Source organism: Candoia aspera, chromosome 7 (genome assembly GCF_035149785.1).
Source record: "Candoia aspera isolate rCanAsp1 chromosome 7, rCanAsp1.hap2, whole genome shotgun sequence".
NCBI lineage: Eukaryota > Metazoa > Chordata > Lepidosauria > Squamata > Boidae > Candoia > Candoia aspera.
This window is the reverse complement of record NC_086159.1, coordinates 29,050,274-29,069,463: the sequence shown is the minus strand read 5'-3', so window position 1 is coordinate 29,069,463 and position 19,190 is coordinate 29,050,274. Positions and strand designations below refer to the sequence as shown.

The 19,190-nt window shown below is 39.9% G+C and overlaps 2 protein-coding genes across 4 annotated transcripts; one reads left to right on the top strand and one right to left on the bottom strand.

Annotated features, from left to right (window-relative positions):
• The first annotated feature begins 2,879 nt into the window (after positions 1-2,879).
• Positions 2,880-13,202, top strand: JOSD1 (Josephin domain containing 1). Of its 2 annotated transcripts, none has more exons than XM_063309446.1 (5): positions 2,880-3,458; positions 4,133-4,940; positions 9,349-9,477; positions 9,579-9,773; positions 11,066-13,202. In XM_063309446.1, exons 2-5 carry the CDS (start codon positions 4,756-4,758, stop codon positions 11,163-11,165), a joined length of 609 nt encoding a protein of 202 aa, XP_063165516.1. In that variant the 5' UTR covers positions 2,880-3,458; positions 4,133-4,755; the 3' UTR covers positions 11,166-13,202. The 2 variants fall into 2 exon arrangements, with proteins under 2 accessions (XP_063165516.1, XP_063165515.1); XM_063309445.1 differs by having other exon boundaries at positions 2,880-3,680.
• A 497-nt stretch (positions 13,203-13,699) lies between these two features.
• On the bottom strand, positions 13,700-18,786 carry TOMM22 (translocase of outer mitochondrial membrane 22). 2 transcript variants are annotated; one of them, XM_063309448.1, is made up of 4 exons: positions 18,604-18,786; positions 18,189-18,304; positions 15,850-15,967; positions 13,700-14,315 (listed from the first exon to the last, which is right to left on the bottom strand). In XM_063309448.1, the coding sequence occupies exons 1-4, from the start codon at positions 18,706-18,708 to the stop codon at positions 14,241-14,243; spliced, it is 414 nt and encodes a 137-aa protein (XP_063165518.1). In that variant the 5' UTR covers positions 18,709-18,786; the 3' UTR covers positions 13,700-14,240. The 2 variants fall into 2 exon arrangements, with proteins under 2 accessions (XP_063165518.1, XP_063165517.1); XM_063309447.1 differs by having other exon boundaries at positions 18,189-18,307; positions 18,604-18,785.
• Positions 18,787-19,190: the final 404 nt, after the last annotated feature.

Here is a 19,190-nt window from a genome sequence, read left to right as displayed (position 1 = left end):
ATTGCTATGACGACCGCGTTAGAGTCGATTAATATGTATGAGCCACGCCTCTTTCGAATATTTTCTTTCCGCCTCTTTTCAGGCTGGCAGAAAAAGCAAGTGGGCGGCAGTGGCGGTGCTGGTTCGGTCTTACTCGTGAATGTCGCCTAGAAACTCGAGAAGAGCGCATGCTAAGCGCGTCCCCGCTTGGCGGCTGGGACAAACAAAGTGGCTTCCCGATCCTGTGAACATTTAAATAAACTCTGGGAGAGACCGAGCCTTCACCAATCATTCGGCGTAGCTTAGACCGAGCCAGTTAGAGGAGAAAAGAAGACCGGAAGGGTCGATAAGAAAGCAATCTACCTATGCGAGGACCAATACACTTGGAAAACCTATAGAACTGCACGAGTAAATGGGGATTGCTCGGTCCGGGATGATGCCGGTCAAAAACTCGGGACGGAGGCGCCCTGTCTTATCCTGCCATCAGCAGCGGAGGTTTTTCGTGACTTTTAACCCTGGCAGAGAACGTTTACTGTACACGTCTTTGTTTTGCAGCCTCATTGTTGATTTGAGAGATGCCGTTGGGACTTATCTGAATCTGGAAGGGAAATTTTTACTCATAGAAGTAAGTAATCCTATAACCTCAAGATCTGTTATGAGCAAAAGCGCGTAGCAAATGTTCTCGTGCAAATACAGCCCTAGAGTCTATGTTCCATGGGGAGGCTTGTTGTCTATAATCAGCTCCGATCTAATATGTTTATGTAATGAAGCACGGATCCATGACTTGAACAGCGCAGAATCGGGTGCTGGTGCCATTTGGGGATTCTTTTTTTCCATGCTATATACAAGAACAGATGTTTCTTGGTAATGGGAAGGCTGCTGCAGCGGGTTTTTCACTAGACCAGTTCTCAGAAAGCAAAAGCAGGAAACATCTAATTTAGTAGTTCTATCAGAAGCTTTGAACCTTTTTTCATAGTTTAGGTTCACCATTTTTTTTCTCTGCCAGGATTCTTGTGTTCTTAACTGCTATTGGTAAGTGGAGGTTGTGGAGTCTCCACCTCTGGAGATTTTTAAGAGGCTGAACAGCCACTTCTGAGGGAGGGCTAATAGTTTGCCCGCACGCAGATAATTCTTGTGGTCCCTTCCGATTTTGCAGCTCTATGATTCTATGAATTACGTTTTTTAAAACTAATTTATCTACCCTGCAAAATACAGTATAAGCGTCCTTCTACTTCACTGTGATTCAGAATATAATAAATTGTGTAATTCTTTTTCATGTTCTTTTTATTACTGAAGAAAAATATGTAGAAAAATGTATGACATATTAATATTTTGCACTCAATCCCTGATTACACTCAGCATTTTTGGTTTTGGTTCCCATTTTTTAAAATCAACTTTTTCCTATGGAAAAAAGTAAATCCACACAATATTTTCTGAAGCAAAATAAATTGCCATATTTATGAAATGTTTTATATATGGGGAGGGAGAGATGGAGGGAAAAACTTTCAGTCATGATGAGTGAAACTATTTCAAAGTTCCCAGTGTCTTAACAGAAAATGAACAACAATATCTGGTGAGAATGGCATGGGGTATAGGATCTTTTCAGTGCTTGGGTAAACATTGGCTTTCTTTATTCCCAAAGTAATTTTGAATGTGCATTGATAGAAATCTTTGTCCTAATGTCAGACAACAATATGAAGCAAGCAAATCATAGTTCTGACACACTGGCCTTTTCTCCATTAGCAGTTTTACAGCAGGATCACAATGCCCTGCCAACCTCAAAGTTCCCCCTTGGTCAGACAATGCTGGTCTCATTTTATTACAACTTCTAATTTAAACAACATTAGATAGTCATTTTGTATACTGCATACAAGTAACTTTTCCCTTAAAATCTGATTCTGCCCTGTCACAATTTGAGAGGAGAGCTCCATTATTTTATTCCTGAAAGAAGGGAAATTTTGCAACTGTGTACTTAGTTCTGAAATGGCATCAGGTGAGATGCAGCATCCCTGCTTTTTGTTACTGGTTCGATTTATATCCCACCTTTTTATTCAGGATCTCAGTGGTATACATTATACTCCCTCCTCGCTGCACCACAACCTTGTGAAGTAGATCAGGCTGAGAGAGAGAGAAAGGCTGACCCGAAGTTACACAGTGAGCTTCTATGGCTGCTAGGGCACTTGAACCTGGGTCTCCCCATGGCAGTCCAACTCTTTAACTGTCACACCACACTGGCTCTCTATGTAGCAGAACACTGAAATGAGGGATAATGAGGGGTAATTTGTAATTATCTGTATTTGTCAGTTTCAGCTAGTCCCTCATCTACTCAATTACTAAGAGTCAAAAGGGCTCTCTGGCTACGGTTCAGTCATCCAGATCTATGGATCCTAACTAGCCATACAGTCCTGGCTAGATTTGTTTCCCTTCCTTCTGCAGCCATTTGTTCTCTGCTGTCTTCTTGTGGGAATCCAATTCTCTCTGTCCAAATTTGAATCTGGCACTGTTCAGTTAATTAAAATAAAGTAGAGATACATACACTTCTAGGATTGGGAGCCACTTTCCCATCTTGCTTTCAAATTATTTTAACTTGTAGGATATTGAAATGGTGTATGGGATGGACAAGCAAACTAATCTAGAGTCCAGATACTGCATAAGTATGCAATGTCACACCCAACACATTCCCCATGCACTGCACCCATTTGTGGATGAGTGATGACACTTTGAAGAGATGGCACAAAGCTAAAGAAAACCAGTCCTGCCTCTGTAATGACTGACGCACTCATGAATCTGGACAACACACTTGGGCAGGGAATCGCAACAGGCCAGAAAGTGATTGACAACATAGATGCACTAGCTGCCCATTGTTATAATGGTGATGTTTTATGGTGACAAGAGGAGGGTGGATAATACTTTAAATCGGTAGTGTTGTAATAGCTGTAGGCATGAGTATTGTGCGTGGAGGGGGGTTGCTCAGTAAAGATAATGGAAATCCAATACATCGGGGGACCATCAGATTAAAAATAGACTGGTGGGTGCGCGCCTGTACACGCAGAACCTTCTCTGCAGCTCAGGAAGGACTACGTCCCCATTTGATCTTCATACCAGCCACGCTGTGAAGCAAGTCGAGAGAGGAATACCCTAACCAAAACTGTCTTCATGATACAGCAGGACCCTATCTACAGTCCAAAACGCTGGAAAATTCCACACGTAACGCGGATTAGAGGCCCGACTCCCCCAGTAGCCTGCAATAGGCAGAACTCAATTTGCAGAGACCGCCGACCAACTCCGAACAGCGCGCGCCCCCAAGCAGGCGGAAGAAAACTTGACGGTCTCTGACATCAGGAGCACTTACGCTCTCGACGTAAGGCTGCGGTGGGGCTGAGCGAGCGTCGGTGCGACGGGCCAGAACTCCGTGGAGGGCTGCGCATGCGCCGCCTGCTAGGTGGCTGTTGGTCCAAGGAGGCTGGGGCTGCTAGAGGGTGAGTAGCGTGACGGCCGCCCCGAGAGGACCGGGGTGAGCTCGCGGAAGAGAGGCGTTCTGGTTGCCGTTCCCCTCCGGCGGGGAGCCTGGTTCTGGGGTTTGGAAGAAGGCGGGGAAACCTCTGGGGCTCTTTCGGAAGGGAAGCCCTCTCCCCAGCGTCCCCCTGGCTGGTCGCCCTCCTCGCGGGCAGTGGGTGTCTCGGCTCCGTCCAAGTATGCAGGTATTTAGTTCCGCCGCCGCCCTTTTTCTCCTCTCGAAGGGGGGGCTTCCCTGGGCTTTGGCTTGCCCACCTTGAGAAAGAGGTGCGCTCTGAAGGGCCTGCTGGCTGCACCGCTGCGGTTTGGAGTGGACAAGCCAGAATTGCTTCGATTGTAAACACAAAGTCCCCTCCGCGGCCACGCACGCACCTCACGCAGGCTCCGCAAGCCTTTTCTTGCGGAAAGGAGAGCTTGTCATGGTAAATGATCCAAAAGGCTTGGAGGATTAAGAGCCTAGCTTTCCCGAGGGTGGATCCTGACTAGAAAAGCGCAGGCCTTGAATCTTTGTTGTGTTGTTAGTTTGGGGGTATTTCTGGTTTGAGAAACCTCTTTGGGAGCTGTTTGAAAATTGATGGCCCTTACCCACTAATCAGCAAAATGCTATGCGTAATTGAATATTTTCTGTTTCCATCAGGAATACAAGGCTGGACAAGGAATCTTTGCTTATCAAGGTGGAGCAGTTGCCTTTTTCTCTTATCTCTGGGGAAGTAGCTTGTTCCCTGTCTTTTGATATCTGTGTTTTGGAGGCCTAGTAATCCTTTCCAGAATGGAAAGATGCACTTGATACTTTCCTGAGGGCCTGGTGTTCTTTATGGACAGTAGTAGCAGCCTGAGCTTGTTTAATTTCAGACTGTCTTTTCCTATATTGTGGGGAGAGGTGGGCCGTGGATCTTGGCTTTACAGTCATCATTGACCAAAAGAAATGGAGGAGAAGGAACGATGTGATCAATTCAATCTGACACTCCTAGGTTAAATTCTCTTAAACTATTTTTCAAGGGAAGATCAGAGGAGAAGAGAATATACTAAAAGCAATTTCTGCAAGTTAAGGAAGCAGTTAGGAGAATGGAAGAAGAATGATTCAAATTTTGAAGTTGCTTTTGCAGCTATCAAGTAAAGACAACAATTGAAATCAACCATAGATTTATTATTTGTGCTGAAGTTGTCTATAAAGAAAAGGACAGTTTGCTCTTTGTTTCTTTTGTACAAAAAGAACCTTCACAAACATCTCCAATTTTCACATCTGCACTGCTTTAAAAAATGAGTTGCGTGCCATGGAAAGGTGACAAAACAAAATCCGAATCACCAGAAACGCCACAGGTGATGCCAGTGCACATTTATCATGAAAAACAACGCAGAGAGCTATGTGCCCTCCATGCTCTCAATAATGTCTTCCAGGACAGCAATGCCTTTACACGAGACACATTACAGGACATTTTCCAGAGGTAGGAAAAATGGTTTTATCATATTATTGTGGAGTGTTTGTTTACATTTCTTTGCATCACCTAGAGTATTTGAAAGCCTAGATCAGTGTTTCTCAACCTCTTTAAGATGTGTGAACTTCAACTCCCAGAATTCCCCAGCCAGCAATGTTCAACAAAAGTTGAAGTCCATACATCTTAAAGTTGCCGAGTTGAGAAATACCAGCCTAAATCTTCTGCGATTTCCTGATGTTTTACTATTAAGCCCTCCCAGCACTCAGTTCAATTTGACCTTTGTGTATTAGTCCTGCTTGTCTTAACTTCAGACAAAGAAGTAAAATCCACTTAGGGTTGCATTACACATTTTTAATGTAAACTATGTAATGAATGAGTCAGTACTTAGGAACAATTTTCTGTTAAGGGGAACTGATAGCAGTTCATGGTATAAAATTCAGCTCTAGCTATTGTGCATTTGGTGGCCCATAATCCATTAAGCTTCAGCTGGCAAACTTAATCAGCAGGTCTGCAAGCCTTCCAGTCCTTTCCTGTCCCCTTTTAACTGCAAGGGTTGATATTGTTTCTGCCAAGTGCCTAATACATCTGTCTTCCTGATTTACTCATGAGTAAAAGCTGTGAAAAAAATTCAACCGTCCTTTTAATATTTCCTTTAAAAAGCATCATGAGTTTCCTTTATGACTCATCTAAAAATCTGAGAGCTCAGTTTTTACTTCTTGTAATTATTGTGCTTGTGCTCAACATTTATGATACATCTTTAAATTCTCTACTATAGAACAGTTTTTGTTCTCAGTTACATACTTACATGGTTGGCTTTAACTGCTTAGGTAGCTTTTTTCTATACAGTAGGTATGGCACTACCACAGTTCATCTCTAAAAGTAGCCAGTAATTATTTTCTATTTTATTTTTCCTTGAGCAATGTTGGTGGCTTAAAATAGACTTGGCAATTTTTATACACATAGAAAATCTAAAAATCATCTGGATGCACATTAAAATATAGTACTATTGATATCTTTTTTGGATGGAGGAGTCATTGAGATACCTTCCTTAAAGGATTGGAAAGACAGAGAAACCATCTGCTGTCTCCCAACTGCCATTCCTGTCTCTAGGACAAATTGGCACTTCCTACAGGACCCACTGAAATACTTGTGTTACAACATCTGATTTGCATGCAGAACAGTCCAGGTTCGTGCAATTACTAGGTAATGCTGAGAAGAATTTCTGATATCCACAAGAGCTTCTGTTAGTCAATACTGAACTAGATGAACCAATGATTTGACGTTATAAGGCTACTCCCCACATTTTATATTTGATATCAATCTCTAAAGCGATAATAGATAATACATTCTATCAAAACATGAGTAATTACAGATTGGCTTGAGTTAAAAAGCTGTGCTCTCAGCTGTTTACAAACTTTATTTTTCTAATACTGCTTTCTGGCTCATTTCTTTGCACATTTACAACTAGTAATGTAAATGCATAGAATCATGCTTTATATTTTGAAATATAGTAATTTGTAACAGTCATTAAAATGAAAACTATAATGCAATTAATCCAATAGCTGCTTGTGTTGTTTATGCAGTGACTTCTTGGTGTTAGGAGACTTTTACCATATCTGGGCTTTACAAGAATCATTAGAAGCGATGCATTAAAAGTTAATTCTTGTGAATGATCAGCTTAGTGAATTTGGAATGATGCACTTAGTGAATTTTCTTCAGTTGTGATCTCTATTGCAACTGAAAACCTATATTTATTAAATGTTCAGGAACTTTGAGAAAAGATGTTAAAATTAGGATCTTGATTTTAAACATAGTTTGCATGCTTACAAATATATGGGAGTATTATACTGATAATTAGTCAACAGAACATTTGTCCTTGCAACATCAAAACTGTGTGGTTTTATATTTGTTTGTTTGATTGATTTCTATAGCTGCCCATCTCAGCGAGTGACTCTGGTTTTAATTCTTTTAACACATCTCTGTGCCCATTTTCTATGCTAACTAGCCTTGGATAATAGTAGCTGGCCAACCTTGTCTGGACTTTGAAGCTATGTCATTTGTACTTGGAAGAAAGACTGTTAGGCAAAAATAGGCTGTGAGGTTAAAAAAAAAATCCTGGAATATGGTGATGGCAAGCCACCTTTGTATTATTGACAAGAAACCCATGTGACTGGGTCCATGAAGTCACCAGGAGTCATGCTCGACTTAGAGTTTATTTTTTAAAAAAATTTATTGCTGTAATATATAAACAAAAAGGAGACATGAATTAAATACAAGAAAAAAATTAAAAGATGACAGACAAAAAAATAAAAAATAAACCAAAAAACTCATAAATAGATTAGTTCTTAAACAGCAAATTAAACTGTAACTACATGGAGCAATAGTGATTGAACCATTTGCTATTGATAAAAAGCCAGTTCATTTGTAGAGATGGAACACATATCTTCAATCCAGGGCTTCTAATCACATGCAGTGAAGAATTCTTCATACTTCAGTAGATTCCAAACTTTCAGTATACTTTTAACAACATACTTCATTTCTCTTCCCAATATTATATTAACAGCTGTATGAGAATTAAACCAAATGGTACAACTATAGAACAAACTCAGAACAACAGTGTTTCCTTCATAACATTATACTTTCAGGTTAAAAAGTTGAAACTGAACTCTTCTTAATAACCTGGGAGGTGGGGAAGGTCTAGTAAATATGAAAAATATTCTTCTGTTGAATTAATTACATTGTGATATCATAGGATTTATGAGATTTATGAGATTATAAAGATTTAACATTCTTTAATTCTTAAAACTGTAGCCCACTGATTTGTTAAAATAGGATATTCTGGTTCTGTCCCAGATTTCCTATATCTATCTAAATAATACATTGAAATTAAATGTAGGTTTAGGAACCTCCAAAACTTTTCCAGTTATATTAATAACTTAGGAGTTTGGGACATTGCTAATACATCGAGTCAAAACTGTAGGGTCAAAAGATAGCGCAATTCAGATTTATTTTTATGACCCAACAAATGGTTTAAAAGTTTAAGAGGATAAAAATGTTAATACCTTATTTTTTACCCAAGAATACCTAGAACAAAGATTTACCAGCAATAATTCAGGCAGGGATTACAGTGGCAATTTCTCATAACTTAAAAACTTTATTTATTTGGTCAGCTATAGTGTGACTGCTACTGAGAACTTCAGAAGCATGTGAAAATAGATTCCTCAATCCATAACGCAGAGCTGTTCCTTTTTAATCCTGGGAAGAAATGCAAAGTGCTATTACACATCCAAAACAATTATGAATTTAAAAAATGCCATCTGCCTGTAGAGAGAAGGCTCTTGATTTGGTAAATGCTCTGAGGGTAACTGAGTTTCAGATGTAGTCCGAATGACTGATATTACTAGAGCACAGTATATGCCTGGTCTAACCTACCTGGCTAAAGATATTTGTTTGCAGTTTGCAGCAACTTTATACATTTAAGCATGAGATTGTTTTTTAGATGCTCCCCAAAGGTAGGGTTTCCCCCCCCTAAAATGTTAAAAGTGTTCTATATTAAAGTCTTCGATACAGTCATGAGATTTATTTAGCATTACGTTTATACTTTTGCTTCAAGATAATTTTCAATCTTGTGTTGCAGGTTCTGTAATAGGATGCGCTAGCATACGTTACAATGTATCTTTTCAAGAGATACATTGACTGGTAATAGGAAAATGACAGGCTTACTTATTAATTCATAGTTGCCAAGAAGAACTGGAAGAGAAAAATGCAGAGTTTTGGCTGCATGTGCATAAAGAGTATTGGCAGTTTTTAATTAATAGGCAGCTTTCTTTACTCAGCCTGGTTACCTAGTACCTCCATTCATATAATTTAAGACACTAGGGTTATATTCTTTGTTTCATGCAGATACTCTGCCTTTTTTCTGAAGGTAATGTCCAGAATGGTCTTCCTTAATTTTATGTTTACACAAAAAAACTTGGTGTAACTTGGGCTGAGTGTGTGTGACTGGCTTAAAGTAACCAGGTGAGCCCTGTGGTCAAATGGGAATTTGAACCAGAGTGTCCTCAGTCCAAGTTCATGTAATGACATGTTGAGAAGTGGAGAGAGATCCACTTTCTAACTAGCTGGACATTTTTCCATTATCAGTTAGGAAAACTGTTCACACATGAGCCATTAGGAAGTGGAGAAAGTTTCTGCCTTAGGAAATAAATTGTAAAGGGGGAAAACAAGCTAATTGTTGAGATATATGTAACCTTATCCTGCCCACTTTCAATAAATCTTAGTAAAGAAAGATTCTTACTGGAAGAATCATGCTTTCTGTGAGAGATGAGGCAGCCAAGAACTTGACAAGTCAACACCTTAATTACTTCAGTACAGCGCCTCAGTGTTTATACATTTGTACTGTTTGTTTCATGACTAGGTTATCTCCCAACACCATGGTGACACCACACAAGAAAAGTATGCTGGGGAATGGGAACTATGATGTGAATGTCATCATGGCAGCTCTTCAGACCAAAGGTTATGAAGCAGTTTGGTGGGATAAGCGCAGGTAAAGTGAACCAAAGTATAAGTTTACCACCACTAGGGATGGCTGATTCCTAATTGAAAGGATGTAAGAACTTACCTTTTCCCTTCTCTTTCCTGGTTCAGGGATGTTAACGTAATTGCCCTCTCTAACGTCATGGGTTTCATAATGAATCTGCCCTCAAGCCTCTGCTGGGGTCCACTGAAACTTCCCCTTAAGCGGCAACATTGGATCTGTGTTCGGGAAGTGGGAGGAACCTACTATAACCTTGACTCCAAACTCAAGGTTCCTGAATGGATTGGCGGTGAAAGCGAGCTCAGGTAGGTTGTCCTTGTTAGCCTGCGACCTGGGTGCCATCTATCATCCCCGCACACTGTAAATCTATCTGAATAGCATTGTTTGGTTTAGCCAATGAAACCTTCCCCGCCCCCCGCACTAACCCCTCCAAATTAATGAAACGTTCCAACAAAGGTAAATAATTGAAATTGTTTCACCTTGGAATCGATTCTTATACCTTCACATTTCAAGAGATTTAGGAGCACCATCAACATGATAGTAAAGACTTCTATGTCATTATTTTCACTGCTCATAGCAGATACAAGTTTTAAATTGAGTTGCTCAGCAGTCTGGAGATAGTATCAGTTGCTGAATTCAGTGGATTACAGCTTAATTAGGCAAAATTTGTACAACTCAATAATAAACTGTCTAATGCCACCTAGCAGCGGTTGAATTTTAGCCACCAAATGTCAGCATGCGTAGAGGTCCTAGTTGCTTTGAGCTTCAGCATATCCAAAGCACAGGTTTGCTATTTCTATTTTGATGTAGTGTTTAAATGACTTGTTCTCAGAACAAAATGGGAAGTGAATATGGAAGGAAACAGTTCATCTGTTTTGTTTCAAGTAGTGTGCTGCTGAATCCAGCAAAGATCCAACAGCAGTAGATGAACATGAACAGCAAAAATACACTTCTCTGGTTATTAATTTAAGGCTTCTCTTAATAGCACATTCACAGTGTGTTTTTTTACATTTGGCACTCCGTAAAGTTCAACAAGCAGAGCAACATAGTTTTTAAGCTTGGTTACCCATAGGCTCAACAGTGTAAGAACGCTATCTCTGAGGCAAAATACACACCAATGTATTTGGCAGTCTGCCTAAAGAAAGCATAATACCAGATACACAGTATTGCAACTCATGAACTCTTTTAAGTTTCACTGTAGCAAAATATTTAAAAACTGTAAACTTACCTATTGGCAGCAATCCTTATGTTCAAATGGTTCTGAATCTCTGAATATATAATTTAGCTATCACTTCTATTACCACTTCATCCCATTAATTAATTCCAGTAAATCTGGCAGATATGTTATCTATGCCCATTTAATTACTACGCTTTCTCCAGGCCTCTATGGTTGGAGAAAGTAATAAAGAACAGGTAGGACAGTGGAACTTCCAAATCACCAGAGAGGATATTTTCTTCTGAGTTTAGAACACTTGACATGGCCATATTGAGCTCAGAATATTTTGCATATTCCTAACACTCAGCTGTTTACAAAAACTCCAAAATATACTCAAACCTTATTTGTGCCTTTTTTGTTGCTTCCTTTTTATTTCCACAGGAAGTTTTTAAGAAACCAGCTGCAAGGAAAGAACTGTGAACTTCTGCTGGTAGTACCTGAAGAGGTAGAAGTACATCAAAGTTGGAGAGTTGATGCATGACCTGCAAAATATCTTATCTTTGCACTACAGTACTGGTCCTTATCCCTTCCAACTTCTAATGTCCTGTGATGTGGATAATGAGCACTCTACTCTTCCCAGGAACTCTGGAATTCTTTCCATTATGAGGGTGCAATAAGGCAGTCGCAAGGTACTGTCAGGGCCAAACCAGACAGATAATAGAAGCTGGACGTACTAGGGGAAGAGGTAGAAGCAAGCCAGTTTTGCATTCTTTCATTATAATGCAGTGTGAATTAGGAATGGGGTATTGGAATCCTCTCCTTTAATTTCTGGTTCACTTACTTACCCATCATCCTAAAATACTTTATATTGAATTGCGCACTACTGTCTCCAGGAGTCTCTACAGCTGGATGGTTTCTCTCTCCTTCAGGGGTGGGTTGAGGCCAGGCATGTTCCCTCCATATCTGTGACTTCCTTCTCTACCGAATTTATGTTGAAAAAATTTGCAAACGGTATGGGTCTCTCAGGAAATTTTAGATACTCTTAGCAATGGTATGGTGCTTGTGGATTCCCTTTTTAAATAGCAATTGTGCCAAGAGTTAGGGGACATATTGACAAAATGGGACCATAATTCTGAAACTCCTATTGGAGTTTGGGGTTTTTCTTTGTCACACTTGATATTTTTGTTGGTCTGAGAATGAAAGAGTAAATAATTTGGGGAGGTAATTGATGCTTATTTTTTAAAAGCCTCAAATATTTTTTGTTAGGTGGGTCAGGTATAGCCTGTTTTTATTTATCTTGTCTGTCCTGTAATTCAGGGAAATAATTCACTGAGCAGGGAATATATCTACAGACTGCTTGAGGATGAAATCATGACATAAAAGGAAATCATAGCCAAGTTTTAGCAAGGTAGGACATTATTTAAAGGGCAAATGCTATTACTACAAGCTCTTACAGGGAACAAATCTAAGGATTAGATTTTTGTTGCTCCTATTTCAGCTGGTAGCTGAGGTAAAAAGTTTCTAGGGAAGTTTGATACGGGTAGATGAAGACTATTTAAAACAGGTAGGCTGAGTCACATTCTTCCATTCTGTCTGGCAGGAAAACAGAACCTCTCTTCTGCTTCTCACTAAATTAATAAGAGAGCTGAAGACTGGGAAGAACCTTTTTAGTTTTCCCTTTCACTTCATCTAAGTGTGCCTCATTTATTCTTGTCACAAGTTTACCCTGTTGCATTTTTCATTATTGCTTTGTACCAGTGTCATTTACATTAGTATTGGAACATCAAAAATAGGCCCCATGTTTCCAGTATCACCTGGTAACTTTCTAGGATGCTTTTTGCTTTCCATTTTGAGTAAGAGCAAGACAGACACCTTAAATTTGGTACTTGAACTCTGCTTTTGCAAATACTTTGGGGATGAGAATGTGATCAAGACAAATCTTGTTTATTGATGCCTGGATAACTTGCAGCCATTATACTGGAAAACTGAGTTGGCTCTTCTCTGCATGTACTACAATCCAAACACAATACTTCTATTTTAACAGAAGCTCTCTTTTTTTCTGGACTTTCCAGTGACATTCCAGTGACAAAACCAGCTGACATAATTTGTACACACATATTTTTCATAAGCAGAACATCAGGCCTGAAGTTCTGCTTCTGACTTGAAGCCATTTTTTTTTATGAGTTTTAAAAATATCAGCAGTAAAGACTATTCTCTATGCTGACTAAAATAGCACTTTGGAGAGACCCAGTTTGCATGGAAGCCAATGGACCAGTGCATAATATACAAATATCTTGTAAAATGTAACACTGTCTTTCCTCTCTGTATATTGACGTCATTGTTCTGGCCACAGGGAAAGTGGCGTGATTCAGCAGCTCAGGAAAAGGGAACATGTAATCACACACACCTCTGGACCAGAGTTATGGCAGGAGAGGAGAATGATCAGCCCAGTCCAATTGCTTGGGAATGGAAAAGCCCATGATTGTTTCTTGCTTGTTTGGTTTTGTTATAGCCTTGTCTTGGGTTTGTTTACAGAGATGTATTTTGTTTAACCAAATATTAAAAATGAGAAAACCTTTCCAAGTGTCCTGATACTTTTGTATGAAATTGAGCTGTTCTGCATGAATGTTTGTAAAAGGGGGGGAAATTTGCACCTTTACATGCACACATTCTCAGACTGTAACTTAGGACAGATATAACTAACAGCCTTTTCCTCACCAGTCTTTAAGATATTCTACCAGTGAAAAGTTCAGAAGCTCGCAAGTCATTTTATAAACATGGAATTGGCCTAATGAAGTTGCTTTATTCAGGACTGAAGATTTTATTCCACCCAAGGCCAGCTCAGCTACCTTGATTTTTAAAAAAGCTATTGATTCAAAGTTGAAGACTTAAGACTATACTGGTAGCCTTTTAATACCCACCTTGAAAATGTGGCTCAACAGAGAAACCAATTCCCTGTGTGATCAAATTTTTATCATAGCATGCAATTAAGCAGAAACTACTAGAAATGCTTCAGAGGTGGCTATTTTGAATTCTTACGTTTAAAGCTGAAATAATGAAGAAAACATTCCATGGTTGCACTCAAACTATTTAATACAAAAGTGCTGTTGCTGACTTCAGTACTAATAGATGCAGCAGAATTGGTGAAAATGACTTATCCAGCTTCCCTCATTATTAAAACATGTAACTCAAGTAGAAGCTTGCTCAGTGAAATTTAGTATATACCAGATTGTTCCATATACTGTACTTGTAGCATATATATTTCAGTTTTTGCTGTTTCTACTCTGAAATCCATCTTCAATACACCAGGAGAGGAACACAGGACTGTACTGATAGACATTAACTAAATTTGGCCAGAATCTGGCATGTCCTGAGGTGGTTTCCTGGAGATAAGGATACCAAAATAGAAGCTTGAGTCCTTGTTAATTGCTTTGATTATCAACTGAGGGAGGGAAAAAAAATCACGATTGCCTAAGGATTAAAGAAGAGGTCAATGTCATGAAATTCATATTGGGGCTTGCCTCCATCATGAACACATGTCCAAGAAAAAAATACCCCTGCCTAACAAACAAACAATTTCAGTATTTCCTTCCATAATATGGCTCCAGTAGCTTGATTAAATCTTTCCAGGAAGAGAAGGCAGAGCACCTGACATTCCTCCAGAGAGCCCTGTATTTGGTCCTAATAAAATCTGTAAGAAATGAGAACATGTCAAAAATGGTTGAAATGCCAAACTAACATTCAAATTTCTGCAACTTTTTTGAGAAGAATTTATGTTTCAAATGTCACAAACGCAACAATCATCTTGCATCATTTTTACCCATAAAGAATACAAATCCAGCATTTCTTGTTTGCTGTCTTTCACTACAAAAATACAGTTTTCAGTTCATATGATGATCAGATTTACTGTATATGAAGCAACATTTGTAAGCTGCACTGCCCAATACACTCTTATGTTTTTGTGTACTGAAATATGCAAATACCTTGCATACTAAATCTCAATATTCTGGCTAGGTGTGAGACCTGGAAAGTTTTCTTCCATCAAGAATTCATTTAAACCGGAAAACCTTTGATTTTCTCAGAAAGTGGCTGCTACTCTTCCCTTTCCTATTTTACCAGATTGGCTTTATTTTTGTACTTTAAATTTGTATATAGTCCTGTTCATATTTTCAACGAAGACTGGTGTATAAATCCAAGTAATTATAATATTCCAGCAAGAGAGGGAAATCAACAATCAGAAACAAATTTACTCATACTGGTAAGAGCAATGTGATTGTTTTCAAAGATGACATGATGAAATACACTTTTACTATGTAAGAAAGCACTATCAGATACCCCAAGGTGTTGATTTTCTGAAAGCACTAACAATGCAATACTACAGCAGTCATACCAATCACCATAAAATGTGTCCCTTTCACCTGAGAATTATGGCCTCCAGTGTAAAGGCTAAAAGATATCCATCACATCCAGCAGTAACTGGAACAATACTAGACATCACTATGATAAAAACATAGCATGCATATTTATTATGTGAATTACTACATAAGCTAATGAGGTTACATTGTTGTTGGTATTAATACTATGGGTGAATATTTTGAAGGAGTGATGAATACATACACATATACATGAGCTACCAGGCTAAATGGCTGCAGTCTAGTTTTTCTGGCGTCCTAACATTTTGCGAGCAGCCATTAGGACACCAGAGAACTAAATTGCGGCCATTTATCCTAGAAGCTCACCACTGCTTGATTGATGCCAGCCATGAAAGCCTGCACCAGCATATTTTCAGAAGTGGTTTGCCATTGCCTTTTTCCTAGGGTAGAGAGCGCGTGACTGGCCCAAGATTACCTAGCTGCTTTCCATACCCAAGGTAGGATTAGAACTCAAGTCTCCTGACTTCTGGTCCAGTGCCTTTAACCATTACACTACAACTGATTCTCATGGTAAACAAAGACAGAAAACTTTCACCAATCTTGTGCTTTCCAAATGTGTTGGACTAATAGTGTCCAGAATTCCAAGACAGTACAATGAATGAAAAACATTAAACTGTGGGAAACTAGTATAGAAGCTGAATTACAGATGAAGAGCTACGTTAAATAAAATACAACTTTCCAATGAGTTTCTTTGATAGCTCAGAGAATAAAGGACATGGGAAGTTTACAGATAAAAGGAACTTAGAAAATGATTAGATTCATTAAATTAGAGCTACAGAAGACAGTATTTACCTGCCGTTGTTGTAACTGCTGCTGCTGCTCCATTTGCAGCTTCTCAGTTTCAAAAATAACAGGAAGAACTAGGATCATGAAAGAAGTGGTCCCAATCCATAAAGCTGCCCTGGAGAATCTTTGGGAAGATGGGAAAAAGCAGAAGTGTATTCCGATTTTTTGCTGTGATGGAAACCAGCTACATGACATATCTCAGTTCTACTATGGAAATGACCCATAGTCATAGTGTAGTCTGAAACCAACTATATTTTGCTGTTCTATTTTTGCTTTTAAATTCCTCCAAAATTCATATTCATCACAATTTTAAAAACCATCTTTTAGAAGTACCAATACACCATTCAGACCCATCATAAAGCATAAATTAAGAAAAATACATTAAATTCACCCAATCTTTAATCTTATACATAATTAAAACTGATCTTTTGATCCTGCAACAGAATTTTAAGAAATAAATTCTCACTGTTTAAGGAATAAGTTATGACCATAGGGTTGTGCTAGCTTGAAAAACTGAGAGTAGTACTCTTTAACAGGGATGTACAGCACTTAGGACTTGATTCCCAAAAGGCACTTCAAAATGCATAGCAGTATGAACATAAAACCTGTCTGCAATGTTTTAAAGCAACTACATCGTTTTTCTGGGATTGCACAAATGCCCAGAGCTGAGTTTTTGTTCTACAATCACAGGAAAAGGGGTAGCTGCTTTTAGGCACTATAAACAGGTACTACATTTATACTTTGAAGCACTTTTTGAAGATTGAACCCAAAGTGCTGCACAGTCCTGCTTTCAAACAGGATATAGCACAATTTTTATTTTAATCTGTAATCTAGCCACCAAAGGTTTTAGGATACCTTTAACAAGGGGATAAAATCCAAGTTCAGTTGAATACATAGACTGATATAAATGAGACAAGTCTGAGAGAAAGAGATATAAGAAGCAGCTGTTGGTTCACTAAGTTCATCTTGCAGAAATGTAAATCAATTGTTAGATTTATATTCTGTCTTTTCTTTAGGACTTCAAGATGGCATATGTATAACCCACTCCTCCATTTTTCCCCCACAACAACCATCCCATGAGGTATGCTGGGCTCCTTTAGTCATACTATTGAACTCCAGCAAGACCAGAGAGGCTATAACATATAAATAATGAGTTGTCTTATTGCCAAAAAATATTTGGATAGAGTTACTTCATTACATTCAGGCAAAAAAAGCAGCATTCTCTAACAGAAATTGGGGAGGGGGGAATACCAAGAAATTGGAGCTATAATTTATGAGCTAGTGATATTTGGCTAGTGATATTTATTTTTAACTCTATACAGAATTGCTTTTTTCTACAGACAGGAATATTTTGTGTTTAGTTTTAATTTCAATTATGTGTTAGAAGGACATACAGAACAAAGGCTCCAATGTATTTAATAATGAACCCTTTATTGACTATACTGTATTAATACACATGCCTATGCTGTGCATAGGCACATAATTTACTACAATTTATGCTGCTTTCTCTAAGTCCATCTCTCCAGTCCCACAACTTCAGTGACCCTAAAAGGTAAAGGTAAAGGTTTCCCTTGACGTAAAGTCCAGTCGTGTCCGACTCTAGGGGGCGGTGCTCATCTCCGTTTCAAAGCCTTGGAGCCGGCGTTGTCCATAGGACACTTCCGGGTCATGTGGCCAGCATGACTCACGGAACGCCGTTACCTTCCCGCCGAAGCGGTACCAATTAATCTACTCACATTTGCATGTTTTCGAACTGCTTGGTGTGCAGAAGCTGGGACGAGCAACGGGAGCTCACCCCGCCGCGCGGTTTCGAACCGCCGACCTTCCGATCGACAGCTCAGCGGTTTAACCCGCAGCGCCACCGCGTCCCACTTCAGTGACCCTAGCATCTCAATTAATAACTAACAATCCTGGCCCTCCTGGATCTCTTGTCAGCTTTTGATACCATCAACCATGTATCCTTCTGCACCAGCTTCAGGGGCTGTGCCTCTTAAGCAGACTCAATCCTTATTTGGTTTGCATTTTAATTATTACATAATTGCTATTACAGGGAATGATTTGCTACATTAGATGCTGCAAGATGAATTAAAGTTTTATTCTTAGCTTCATCTGAATGCCCTAAATGGAACAGATTCCTGCCACATACTGAAGCAATGTCTCTCCAGGGTACTGAGATATATGAAACAGATTCAGATCCTTATCAGTTCTGTATTCCTTTTGCAATAATGCCATACAACACTGAACTAGTGGTAGGTTATCAAATCACTCAGAAAATACACCCCACATAATCTCAGCATCTTTGGACTACTGCATAGGAACCCTACTTTGCCATTTCCTTATCTCACCTGTACATTTTCTGAGCTACAGAAAGGGATACATCGAAGGTAGCTCCAGCTGCCGATCGAAGGCTTTCTGGAAACATCTCTGTCAGACCCCAAAGTCTCTCTGCCAGGGTCTCATCCTGCTGCAACAAAGCGAGAAAAACGAAACCTAGGAGCCTGCCTGACCCCGCTCCCCCTTGCAGTTGAAGACGTGTGGACTTCAACTGCTGGGACCACGACTATTCATGCATCCCTCCTGGAAGCCTCCTCCAAAGCAGCGGGAGCGCACAGCGCCCTCACCGACGAGCTCCAACTAAACGCTTGGGCCTGCGGCCAGCCCGACCCGCTCTGCCCCGCCCCCAGGAGAGGCCATGTCTCGCATGGCTTGGCACAGCCCGCCAAGGAACCGCACGGAACTCCGCGGCTACGGCCCGTTTACCTCATCTTCGTCCTCCTCTGTATCCTCTTCCAGCTCCTCAGTTTTGCCGGCGCCTCCCTTGGACAGCAGCAGGTCTTCAGGAGACAGTGGCGTCGAGAGGGCCATGACTACAACTGAGAGAATAAGGAGCGCTGAAGCAGGGGCCCGGCAGCGGTTAAACCGTTACCGGAAGTGAAGACATTGAGGCTCGCAGCCCTACGGCCTTACTGCGATTGCACAGCGACGCTTAGCGTACCGGAAGAAGAAGTGAAGGCGGAGTAAAGGCCTAGACCACGCTGGCTGGGGAATTCTGGGAGTTGAAATCCACACGTCTTAAAGTTACTGTGATTGAGAAACAGACTTAAGAGCAAAGGTGGATTTGCCCCTGAACAGATATGAGGAAGTGCATGCACTGATTTATAAATAGGATCTGCAATATTAATGCTTCTCCCTTTCCTTTTTGGGAGTAGACCCAGTTATCTTTTCTTCCAGGATCACCATGTTAGGAGTTCAGGGTTTTCCAGCCATGTTTTGTGATTTTCAGCTGCAATTCAATGTACTGAGCTTCCTCAGCAGACTCAATCCTAATTTGGTTTGCAGTTTAATTA

Excerpts from the sequence above, each read along its gene's own strand:
- JOSD1 (XM_063309446.1), top strand. The coding sequence starts at position 4,756 with ATGAGTTGCGTGCCATGGAAAGGTGACAAAACAAAATCCGAATCACCA. Across the intron at positions 4,941-9,348 it reads TTACAGGACATTTTCCAGAG|GTTATCTCCCAACACCATGG; the intron begins GTAGGAAAAATG and ends TTTCATGACTAG. Across the intron at positions 9,774-11,065 it reads GGCGGTGAAAGCGAGCTCAG|GAAGTTTTTAAGAAACCAGC; the intron begins GTAGGTTGTCCT and ends TTATTTCCACAG.
- TOMM22 (XM_063309447.1), bottom strand. The coding sequence starts at position 18,708 with ATGGCCCTCTCGACGCCACTGTCTCCTGAAGACCTGCTGCTGTCCAAG. Across the intron at positions 18,308-18,603 it reads CAGAGGAGGACGAAGATGAG|CAGGATGAGACCCTGGCAGA; the intron begins GTAAACGGGCCG and ends GCTTTGTTGCAG. Across the intron at positions 15,968-18,188 it reads GTAGCTCAGAAAATGTACAG|ATTCTCCAGGGCAGCTTTAT; the intron begins GTGAGATAAGGA and ends ATCTTCCCAAAG.